The sequence below is a fragment of the Cygnus olor genome, chromosome 2, assembly GCF_009769625.2.
Source record: "Cygnus olor isolate bCygOlo1 chromosome 2, bCygOlo1.pri.v2, whole genome shotgun sequence".
Classification (NCBI taxonomy): Eukaryota; Metazoa; Chordata; class Aves; order Anseriformes; family Anatidae; genus Cygnus; species Cygnus olor.
The window spans coordinates 139,451,979-139,464,038 of NC_049170.1; the positions used below are offsets into that span (position 1 = coordinate 139,451,979).

A 12,060-nucleotide genomic window follows, 5' to 3' on the forward strand; every position below is an offset into this window, starting at 1 on the left:
AAGCATTAGGAAAAACAAGTCCTATGCTATGTTCAAAGACTGCCCTCCCCAAAAGCAACCACTTCAAAAGTGAAAATACAGTAGAACCCACTACAACACAGTTTCAAAATTTTATTCTAACCTAATAACCTTGAGTTTTTTTTCAGAACAAGCCACTTTCCCTTCAAACCAATTCTGTCAAAAGAAGGGGTTGCCTGGCCCATTTCATTCAGGATTCTCTGCTAACTGTAAAATGCGGGCTGAATGCATGTCTTCTGCAGGTCAATTTTTCAGTTACAAAATTCAGATTTTTGATGAGCTGTGTTTGGTGTATGCTGCCAGCTAAAGTATAAATGGCTAAATAAATAAAAACTATTGTTTCTTCAGTATAACTTGGTATTTTGTCTGTAATTTCTTTATTAAAAAACTGTAACAAGATACTTAAAAAAAGGCTAGATACAAAAGAAGTTAAGCTGCTCACGAACATTAAAGTTTTCCAAAATGTATCTTCAATAATCATGATCTTATAAACATTTTACAGTTACCAGAAAGTGCCCAGGCTGAGTTTACATAGTTAGATAACGTAGTACAAGTGTCGGGTTAGAACTGGTAGTGGAACAATCTCCTGACTGTCTGTTCACTGAAACAGGGATACAAAAATGTTGATTGTGAACTATGAAATACTGTGCATTGGCCTCATTGTATGTACAAAAAAACACACTAAAGGTACAGATTACATGCAAAATATTAGTGATGGTATCTGATGTGCCAGAGTTCAATGCAACCAGAACAAAAATTGCAGTGAAAGTGGTTTCATAAGTGGACGATCCCAACTCTGGGATCTGAGTTGTCAGGAACTTTTTACAAGTTCAATATACATGATACACAACTGCAGCCAACCACAAATTAAACACAATAAAAAAGTTAAAATAAAACACAGAACATACTTAATTTTTTATTTCGAAATTCCCTACTCCCTCTATACAAGAACCTTTGCTGAAACACTTTCCACAAAGGCAGCAGTGAATTTTCAGAACATTTTACATATTTTCCCTCAGCAAAAAGATAAATCACAGTGTAAATTATATTGTTCTGCTGTCATCTTTGGCTGGGGTTAGGCCAAGGAGTTATTGACTAGCAAACTGTTGCGATCAGATATTGCCAGCGCTCCTTTTGCCTTTACGTTACAAATTTAGTACAGGAATGTATTCATTTAAATCTTTAAAGTACCACCAGGGGTATGACAGCATTAACTTTCATAAACTTTTATAGACAAATGGAAAAATCTACAAAACTTAGCTAGTAATATTACACAGCAATACACACTTTATACTCTACACAAAACCAAAATTCTTGGTCTTAATGGCGAGTAACAATTTCTGTTTCAAAATCTGCTTAGAGGAATAGAGTGGGACATAAAGGCGAGAAATGCAAGTGTTTGCTGTAGGAAGATGTTGGTCATCTGGTGGTCTTATTGTGATTGATGGCATAGGCTGGAATCCCTCCTCACTGGCAGGCAATGATGGACTTGATGTCCAGAAGTAAACCTGAAAAAACAGGAGGTGGTATTAGAAATTGTGCTGGACAAGGCTAAAATTTACATTGCATACTGTCGTAGCATGGGTTGAAAAAAGAACTGCATGGTCATTTTGATCATACTACGTTCCTTTCAGTATGTCAGCTACACTCAGCGGTCATGCTAAATACTTTTGTAATAGCTTCCCTCATTTCATTTTCTCAACTGCTCATAATTTTATGTAAGTCTGTTAAAAACTGATAGAAGTAGCACTCGAAATGATCCTGTATCAACAAATCCTCAGTAAATAAAATATCCCCGACTCCAACTGGGAAGGTTTTAACTGCCATCAATACGAAACATACTAGAAAGCTCTCCCAAGACAGTTAATGACCAAGGAACAGAGTACTTGTACAGACAGCAAGGGAGAATATTGTGTTTGTTTTCTCAAGCGTGAAACTTGCAGAGCAGTGTCACTACCAAAGCTTAATCACAGATACTCCTTAACAAAGGTGTTCTAGATTTTCTGCTTTCCAGATTAGTCCTCATTTCCTTCTAGCAAACTGTAAAGGAAAGATAGTACCTTAAGGAAAGATAGTACCTTAAGTGGTAGGAAGTTAAAAGCGAGTAGTTTTAAGAAGATCATGGACACAATTTATAAGCAAGTCTTCCAAAGTGAAACAATCTTACTCTTTCATGCCTCTCATCAGTTATTCCAAAAAGGCTTTGTGAAGGAGGAGGTGGTATCATTACTGACATCTTACAGAGAGGATACAGGCATTGCCCTCAGGATACACAGAAGTCAAGACAATAGCTGATCCAGGAAAAGAAATCAATTTCAAAACCCTACTAGCCCACAACACAGTTGACTAACAACAGTTACTCAGCTTAAGAACTACTTTGCAGAGACTAAGCATGCTTCTGCATTTGTGAATATGGGCAAGGACACACCACATCTACTTCCAGCAGCAAGGTCTAGGATTCACATCTAATGTTTCCAGAAATGAAAGCCTAACCGATCCCTACTACTCTGCTCTGCAACCTTACTTTCACATACAAAGTCTTTGTAGGTACACATACTGAAAAACAGTAATGATGCAAAACTAAGGCCAGTTGTTTTGCATATTTTCACCGAGAATGGACAACTTACCAGATCTTGTCTTTCTGTCATACTCATCTTCTCAACTATGGACCAAAACCAACGCTTGAACTGCAAAAGCTTCTCAGCATTTTCTCCTATGGGAAATAAATAAAAAAATTGTATGTAATTTAGTTAGTGCACTGAACCATAAATATTACGAGAGCTGTTCTACAGGTACTGCAAGTTGGATCTCAGCTACAATCTGATACTGGAGACAGGCTAATTTCAAAACCAATACACATACTTTTGAATGTGAAGTCTAGTTCTGACATACCTCAGTATATTTCCCACACCTTCCCACCTGAAAAGCCCAATGAAAGCTCAACAGTTTTAAAATTATTAAAGAAATATTAGACTGCATACATCACATTTGTAGTTCTAATATTAGGTCAGAACTTCCAGAGGGAAAGACACGCTACCAGTAACATAATCCTTTCCATCAATGTCAAGTGACAGCAAAGTTAAAAAACACACCCCCACCCCAACTGAAGGTAAACATTTTACAGGGTATGTAATGAACATAGTAGGAATTTTATTATGATTTTCAGTGACTTATTAACTGATGTCAAATTTGAAGAAGTACTTTAAGCTTAATGCTAGTAATTTCACACTCTAAACTGTATTTACTCTACAACTCTGTTTCTGAACGAATAAATTGTTTCATACCTGACTCATCATTGAAAGAAGTAAAGCTGATTAGCATTTGCACATTTACTTCACCACAGCCATTTACCAGAAGTCTGAAATCTTCTGCTGTCAAGTCTTCTAATGAATTCTTTGGAAGCACATCCAGTAGACCCTTCCTCATTGCCTTAAGTGAAAGCCACAAGATTCACATTACAGTCACATCACTTACTGAGAAATTCCACGCAAAATCCCCTATCAACTCAAAATTCATCATTCTATTAGCTGTTCTTTTCTTTCAAAGCTTTCCCACCTGAGATACAATTTTCTGAACCAAAGAGCTGCACCAGCACGTTAAGCAGCAGAGCAGTACTACCAAGTATTGCAAAACCAGGAATGCTTTGAACTAATGTTTCACCAGCTGCAGGAGCAGAAGCATCTGCACTCTGTTACTGAGAAGTTCACATATTTTTCTGAGCTACGAGTTACAAAAAACAATTATCACATCTTATGTTCACTTTGCTTCCTCAGGCACTTATATGGCAATTCTGCTTTAAAACTGTAACACGTGTATACATAGATAGTATACACATACATGTTTCATTCAGATTATATCCTGTAAAGGTTAAAACTCAGTTTTCAAAATGGAAGAATTTAAATAAATTTGTTTCAGTAAATCCCCAAATGAATACAAGTGTTACAGTTTTCAACTCTTATAACAAAGTACTTATTAATTTATGGAGATATCGAGACCAAGCGAGTTCATTCCAGGAACACGTTCCTTTTGGAAGAATTTTGGCCATAATCTGCACAGAAGTAATCTAGAGTCTGCCCACATCTCTCAGAACTGCAGCAGGAAACCAGAGTCAGCAGAAATGACTAAGTTTAGATTTAGTATCATATGACAGAGTATTTTAAGTACTGGACTTACATAAAACTATTTACATAAATATATTACTCTAACTTTCATTTTAAAAATGCTTCAAAAATTATTCAAACTCAATACAGTCAATTGTTAGGTTTCTTGCCAGACTTAACCAACGAAATCAAGTTTAAAAGGAATTGTCTTTCGTTCTAGTACTCAGTACTCTACTACTTGCTCAAGGTACTCAGTCTTCACAACACTGCAAAAAGAGCTATACAATTACAAAAAAACATTGTCTTTTTAATCAAGCTGTCAGACCTCAAAGAACCTGAGTAGCAATACCATAATGAGGAGAAGAATTAACTGACTGAAATCTTATGGATTATTACTTAGTTTGTTTTTTTTAAAAGCACGCTCCACCAAAAACTTACATGCAGAGGCTGTTCTGCTACCACCAACATTCGGTGTTCTGCATATTTCCGGACATATTCATAAACATTCTGAGGAGTGACTGGTATATTTACACCATTGGAAATAAGTTCAACCTATGGCAAAGTAACAAGGGCAATTAAAGAAAACATGAGATTATTACTACAACAGACACGGTATGCTGATCAGCAATTTACAGCTTAATATTCCTCTAAAGGAATACTACATACTACAATTACTACAGGGTAAAGCGTTAGAGATTCCCTAGGACTGACTCTACTATCCAGGCTTTATGGTATGCTCTACGCCACCTTCAAGGGAAAAAAAAAGACACCACAGTTCAATGTCTGAAGAGAATACTGTATTATCTAGAAAGGCTAGAACAGTAGCTTTGGGACCTTAGAAGAGCCTGGATTATACATACATGGCAACATGCACAAATTGTCAAATTCCTAAACTACAAAGACACAGGTTTATCCATCCTTACCTGCCCTCCACCCTCTTCCTTACACAGGTCTATTGCAAATGCTAAATCCATTGCTGCGAACACTGCATCAGCATCTGTACTCTGGGAAGCGAGGATAAGTTGCCGAAGGCTTTCATACATAACCGGATCAAAAAAAGCAAAGTCATGCCAGTTCACCTGTAAAAAAAAAAAACACAGATGTTTCAAACACCTGTTTAAGAATATACTCAAAATTATGGTGACCTGTGCCTAATCTACGCACTACCATATACCAGTGCGTGTATCACAACTCATAATAACCCGTACAACAAAGCATACAGACCCTAGGAAATAACAGTAGTCAAACTCCCATTTTCAGCCTGCTGTTGAAGATGCATGAGAATACTCAATTGAAGTGCATTACCAGAACATAAGGACAGACCTGTAAAGCCTTTCCTGCTATTACAGGCATAGAGGTTAAAAAAGAAACGTAACAAGTTCTTGTGATTTTTTTTAATTCTACATATCACCTAAATCACTACAGATTGAAGTTGGAAACAATTTGCATCAAGTGCTCCAAAATGCTGAAAGACTGTTCGCCATTTGAGCACATACTGCTGCTATACATTTAAATGGCTGATGTCCTGGTAGCCATATACCACAGCTTCCAGCAATCAGAGTACCAACACCTACTTGGTTTTCTACAGTTCCTCACTTCCTTGTTCATTAGCAGGCTGGAGGGAAAGTCATCCACTATTTTCTAACTAAATTATTCTTTGATGTGTTCAACATTTAACTGGACAGAATGTATATTGAAAAAGAAAACCCTGAATGAAAGAATTCAAGGGAAATCTCTCTTGGAAGGAATCGGGATATCTGGAGACACATCTTTCTGCCACTAACCCTTTTCATGAAAGATTATACGTATATTGGAAAACTGATAGTATGATCAGCATTGTCTTTAAAGAAAAGGCCAGCAATAACAAACCTTGGTTGCATCAGAAAGATGAAGTTATGACCTTACGATGTTCTTAACTAATGCATGAAATGTGCAGCACATAACTGATGTTCATGCAGGGGTGAAAAGTGTATTTTTGGCAAAAGTTTAGGTAACTAGTGCTCTGAATCAATTTATGCCTGCATGAGACAAAACTTAATTATAATTAAATTCAATGAGTTCTATCAAATATCAAGAAAAATGGTTTTGGGTAAGCTGAGATGCTGTTGTCTGGTACTAACACCACTCCTTTGAGTCTTCAGTCTCAGAAAGGGGAAGAAAAGGACACAGTATGCTGTTTCTGCAGGGAATCAAAGGCTAACCTAATGCAAATCTTTCCATCTTATTCAAATACCTTCCAACAGATTTACTCATTTCACAATCTAAAATGAAAACCTTCTTAAATTCAATTTAAAAGCATCCTAGCATCTTTAAAGTTACCAACTCGACAAGTCAATGCACAACACGTGGGAAAAAGCAGTTATAAAGATGAGATTTTATGTAATTAAAGCAAATTCAAATTTCTATGATCAAACTTACCTTTCTGCCAAGAAGAACTTTGATTACGTGTCTATTTAACGTGATAGGACACAGTTCATTCTGCAACAAGCACAATCCCAGGATTCTGAAAATACAAATTTGATTTTTGTTTTGGTATGACATATTACTTTGGGGATTTTTCAGTAAACTTGCATTAAAAAAGTAAAAATACTCTAAGAATCAAGCTTTCCAGCTCTTTCAGTCCACAAAAGAAAACTGCGCACATGTAATCCTCTTAAAAATATAAATATAATTTCTGCAGTATAAAACCTTCAGATTGTAAAAAAAAATGTAACAGGAAGAAAAATCTCAAGCTGAAGCGTGCAATTTCTCCACTATTTAGCACCAGGTGCTAAATATAGAGCACAAAGAATAAAGAGTTTTTGCAGCTTGGATCATTGGTACCCTTCTGTGGTATTTCATATACTCATAGTTTAAATTTTTTTCAGACTAGTACGTTAATCACATACCTGCCAATGTTTCTGAAACAGTTCAGCCTTGCTTCTGTGTTTTTACCAGGTCTTGGTGTATAAAACCCTCGTTTTCCAGGTTGGTAGAAAAGTGGTGCGTTATCATCCCCATCATCTGTATCATCTAATTCCATATCCACTACACTGCGGCTGGAACCATGTCGCTTTCTATTTTCCTGTTTTGAAAGTCAGAATAGTAATTAAGAAATCTATTTCCAGCTACCAACCCACATCACCGAACTCTTTGCTACTAGAGCCAAGGATTCAAGTTTCATTGGTTAAGAAGCCCAATGACATTCCTGAATGGTAACGTTTTATACTTTTGAGTGATTAGCGCTTCATCTTTTCAAAGAAAAAAAACAAGAACATCTTTACTCAGACAAAAAGATAACTGCACAAGATAATTAAGCAGAACTTTGTCTTGCAAGATACGAGAAGGCTCCATTTTAGGTTCCAAATTAACTGATATAACTGGATCTCCAGTAAATTTCTAATTGTGCAACAATACGTTACCTGCACTTTATCTGAAGAGTCTAGCAATCCAAGATCCAGTATACTGTCAGCACCATTCTCCCTTAACAGGGAAAAAAACAAAGGCAAATTAAAATTTAGTTTCACAATAAAGAATGGTCATATTCTGACATGAGACAGATTTGATTAAACCAAGGTCAACAAGTCACTTGCCCAGAGAAAAACGTCTAGAAGAAAGCAAGAAGCAAGGTAGATGCATTGGAGTTAGATGTAGCACAGTACGAGTGCCTCGGCCACAAAATCAGTTTTCATCTTTTACAGAATCTTTGGTACTTTACCTGCCATGTGCAATAATGAGTTCCATAGCTTCATCAACTCTTGCTCTAAGGGAGTCTTCACTTGCTAGTAAGAGAAGCAGCTGAGCAGGAGACAATTCCAACAACATTCCTGTGATTTTACTTGCAAATGCCTGGGGATACAGAATGACATGTCTTATATCCTCCTCCAGTTCTCTCATTTTGAAATACAGTTTTATGAAAGTTTCAGTATTTTAAATATAAAATGCATTGCAAGATACCTCATAGGCTAAATGATAAATTATAGAAACAAAAACTGAAAAATATCTTGAAGAATATAAGAGTGGGCATACATGTTAAAATATTTTCAAGCAAGTTAAACAATAATGGACAGGGAATTTTATTATTTTTTTTTTAATGAAAATATGCCAAGAACATTTAACGTATCATGTAATGTACTAGACAGATAAGACTTACTGGTTGCATTGCTTGCACTCGAGGGTAGAGCCTTTCTCCAAGGGCTTGCCTATGTGCTGGAAGAGGATCAGGGTCATCACTAGGATTTCCTTCTGATGCTGGTCTAAAAGGCCGTGTGTCAATGGAAAGTTGCCTTCTAAAGTCCCTTAAAAAAAGTTAGAGCAGTTTGTACTAATTTCAGAGGAAACATGCAAAATTCTTCTGGAACAGTATAATTGGCACAAGGATTCAAAACAGCATTAGCTTTTATGCTACAGGAGGAGTTATTTCTCATAACTGCTTAGAGGGAACGATTCAGAATGATTCAAAAATGAGCCAGCGATTTTAATACTACCAGTATTTTAAATAACGCAGTCAGGCATGCCACCAACGGCAATGCTGTTTCCAAACCACCTCACAAACTGATGCTAAAACAGAAGTTTTTATTATTGTTTTAGCAAGAGAGATTTACGGCATACTGTTGAGACAATCTATCAATGGTAAAACAATTTTTAAAGAATTGAAGTATATACTGAATTTCAAGAAGTTACCTCATAAATTGCTCCCAAAAGTGAAAAAGACAGTCGCCTTGAATTTAAGTAGAATTATCTTTCCTGAAGATAACCAAGGCAATCATTCTACCTGACAAACCAGCTCCAACAAATAAAAAATGTATCACTTACCTATCCCTATCTCTCCGAGAACCAGCCCGTAAGCCACTACTTCTCCGCATTTCTCTCTCTCGCTCCCTTTCCCGATCTCTCTCCCCCCTATTTCGCAATCTCTGCATCAGACCTAAAGGAGGAGAAAAACTCATAACCATGAACATCTTTATACTTCTCTCTCCAATAGCAGTTACAGTGTAAGGAAGACACAATTTTGGAAGACGGCTTGGAAAACATCAATAAGACAGAACCACTTCACTTAAAGTAGCGATGTGAGTTCAACCAAGCTTAAGAAAGGCTTAACAAAGGAACCTGTAGTGTTTGTACCAACTTACAAATGCAAAAATATTTCTAAAATTTATATACAGTTTCAAAAACCATTTAAAATTATTTGTGACATGCCAGATGGAGCAGTCATATTAAACACATGCACTTACTGCCTAAAATCTTGACAGTAATTACCTACTGGAGAGACAGATGCTCAAAAAAAACTAAGAGCTTTCGAAACAAGAGTTTGTTTTAAGAAAAAACACCACAACTTCCTTGCCTCAGAGAACTAACATACACAATTTTCAAAGTTCCCATGCTGACTTAGCAATAAAAATCTCTGAAGTGAGACAAGAGCAAATATTTTAATGCAAAATAAATCCAACACTTTTATAAATATTATCTGGAGATTAACTGCTGCACATCACTTACTTGTATGGGTACCCTTGTTGGCATTCTGAATACAATCTAGATTTGGCAGTTTCTCATTTGACAGAAAAGCCTGTGCAATGGCAGTGTAAAAGCTTCGTGCTACACCGCTGCCTTCTCCTGGCTCATCCTTAAAAGTAACTTTTACTCTGTGTACAGCCATTGGAGTGGTAGCACACCTGCGACCAAAATGATTGTTGAGCTGCCTCATGGTCTGCTGAATTAGAAGGTCTCTGTCTCGATCAACCTATTCAAAACACAAAAAAGTTTGTTCTTTATTGATCACGATACCAACAGAATTTCAGCTTCACAAGAAACTTTCTGGACGCTTCTGCAAGGGCTCAGAAAAATGCCCATTAGGCTATGATAAAACTACACGGTAATCACAGCACAGCTGATACAGTAAGGTTTAAGACATTGGCTTGCATACTCTGAAATACAGCTTCTCCTATCAAGTTACTGCAACATTCGATAGTTCAGCTTTTAATTAAGATAAATTTGGAAGAAAAACTAACATTTTTTACCTCCAACGTTAAATCTCTGGATTGCTGGTTTCTAAGTTTTTCCATCTCCCGGCGGAATTTTGATTCCTTTACTTCAAAGCCACCTAATTCAGTAAGGATCTTAAAACAAAAAATAAATAAAAAGAAATCAGAATAAGGGAGGTTCATAGTTTAGGTGGAAAATGAATTGTCCTTAAACTAGAAAATACATACCGAGCCAGGCTCTGCTCCAACATCTTCCATGAATACTCTACCAAACAACTCTAAAGAAAGGCGCCAACGTCCCAGCAACATGTCGTGAGATATAACCATGCCCATGAAGCTACACTGTGGCCTGAGAGAAGGAGAATAAAAAAAATAACTTCAGACATATTTGGCATAGTTCTACTTTTACCTACCCTCTCGCCTCCAAATAAGTTATTTATTTCTAAACAACTTGACTATGCAGGACATCACTGTACTCTAGAGTTAGGTGTAGAGGTCAAATGACCATGTTCATTACTTGATTATAAGTCAAGCAAGACATTAGTTAAAATATTCCATGGGTCACTGACAAACATAGATAAAAACCAATACACTTTAAATAACAAAACCTGGAAACTACAGCAAGAGAACCTGACTATAAATTCTCTTGAGATGTCCAGGATTTCCAGCTACTGTGCAGTGTTAACAAATACCACTTGGCTTAATATGTAAGGGATTCTATACACTGACCTCAGTCTTATAATGCCCTAGAGTCTGGCCAATTAAAAATGGTTTTTGCCTACTGAGCTAATCAGTTACTAAGTATTAGTATATGAAGTACACTAATACTAAGTATTAGCATATGAAGGAACTAATAACTTGATTTGCATTTGGAATGGTCACAGAACAATGAGTAGGGAACTTGGCATCTATTGCAGTGGAGGAAAAAGCCTTCAAAATAAATAAAATGGGAACACCTACCAGTGTCCCCCAAAACTAAGTCCTCAGATATAACCTGCAAGTAATTGATATCAATCCTATTACACAACAACTCTCTACGTCTCTTTGTCTGTGGACAAAACCCACGATGGAATACCAATAAGAAAAAATATACACATTAAACTGCTCAGTTTCAGCTGAAACACAAGTCTTGCTTCCACAGAGTAATTACTCCAAAAACATGCAACTTCACTGCTTTGTGGAATTCACTGTTACAGGGCTGCCTTCAATTAGACATTTATTAAAAATAAAAGCTCTAATTCAAAGCAAGGGCTGTTCGATCTCTAACTGCATAAAATGTGGTCAGTATCACATGACACAGATGGCAAGCTGTTAACTCCTATTTTTAACTTAGTTACCTAAGAAGTCATAGCATGTCTGCAGAAGGAAGTTAGGTAAAGGATTTTTACTAGCTTGCACAGACTTCAAGACTGATCAACTGTTCATTTTAAAAGCTACTAAGTAAAAACAACACTTTCTAACTAAATAAAGCTACCCATCTTAAAAAAGATGTTTCAGAGTCCCAAATATCCTTTTATCAGTTCAGTAATATTTCATACAGTAATTTTAAAATCCAACTACCTGAAAGATGTGAGAGGCGGCCCTTCACTTTCTGTCAGTCCTATCTCTGCCAACAAGCTGCTTTTCAGTTGTGCTGCAAGATCATGAGCTGAAGGCCCTGGCTTTGAACTCTCAGATTCTTCTGTAGGCACATTTTGTTCCTCCCCTTCTTTCTTTTGTCGATTTTGCATGCTCATAACATTTTTTAGGTTGGCTGCATAAGACATTTTAGTTGGAAGAACCTAAATGAGGAAAAGTAAAACTTAATTACAGATTAGTCAAAGCAGACTAGAAGGCTCTCAGGATATATGTAATTTCTAAACCACACAAAAATGAGTACTATAATTACCCTGATAAACACAATCTCAATGGCTTCAGCAAATAGGAAAAAACAGTTTTCCAGTTTTGTATTTGCATTTCATACACTTGATTTGCCTACAGAC

At 36.5% G+C, this 12,060-nt stretch overlaps 1 protein-coding gene across 20 annotated transcripts in view; it reads right to left on the reverse strand.

The window, feature by feature from the left end:
• Nucleotides 1-911: 911 nt before the first annotated feature.
• UBR5 (ubiquitin protein ligase E3 component n-recognin 5) overlaps nucleotides 912-12,060 on the reverse strand; it is an 83,411-nt gene continuing 72,262 nt past the window's right edge. For 11 of the 20 annotated variants that reach the window (XM_040548663.1, XM_040548673.1, XM_040548674.1 and 8 more), the window contains 15 exons: nucleotides 11,639-11,859; nucleotides 10,307-10,427; nucleotides 10,106-10,213; nucleotides 9,594-9,837; nucleotides 8,913-9,024; nucleotides 8,251-8,395; nucleotides 7,816-7,946; nucleotides 7,520-7,580; nucleotides 7,007-7,182; nucleotides 6,537-6,621; nucleotides 5,042-5,197; nucleotides 4,557-4,670; nucleotides 3,303-3,447; nucleotides 2,646-2,731; nucleotides 912-1,526 (listed from right to left, as the gene is read on the reverse strand). In XM_040548663.1, the coding sequence (XP_040404597.1) occupies nucleotides 1,314-1,526; nucleotides 2,646-2,731; nucleotides 3,303-3,447; nucleotides 4,557-4,670; nucleotides 5,042-5,197; nucleotides 6,537-6,621; nucleotides 7,007-7,182; nucleotides 7,520-7,580; nucleotides 7,816-7,946; nucleotides 8,251-8,395; nucleotides 8,913-9,024; nucleotides 9,594-9,837; nucleotides 10,106-10,213; nucleotides 10,307-10,427; nucleotides 11,639-11,859 (2,118 nt within the window). In that variant the 3' untranslated portion in view covers nucleotides 912-1,313. The remainder of the gene's footprint in view (nucleotides 1,527-2,645; nucleotides 2,732-3,302; nucleotides 3,448-4,556; nucleotides 4,671-5,041; nucleotides 5,198-6,536; nucleotides 6,622-7,006; nucleotides 7,183-7,519; nucleotides 7,581-7,815; nucleotides 7,947-8,250; nucleotides 8,396-8,912; nucleotides 9,025-9,593; nucleotides 9,838-10,105; nucleotides 10,214-10,306; nucleotides 10,428-11,638; nucleotides 11,860-12,060) is intronic. The other 9 variants (XM_040548672.1, XM_040548666.1, XM_040548668.1 and 6 more) reach the window with 3 other exon arrangements.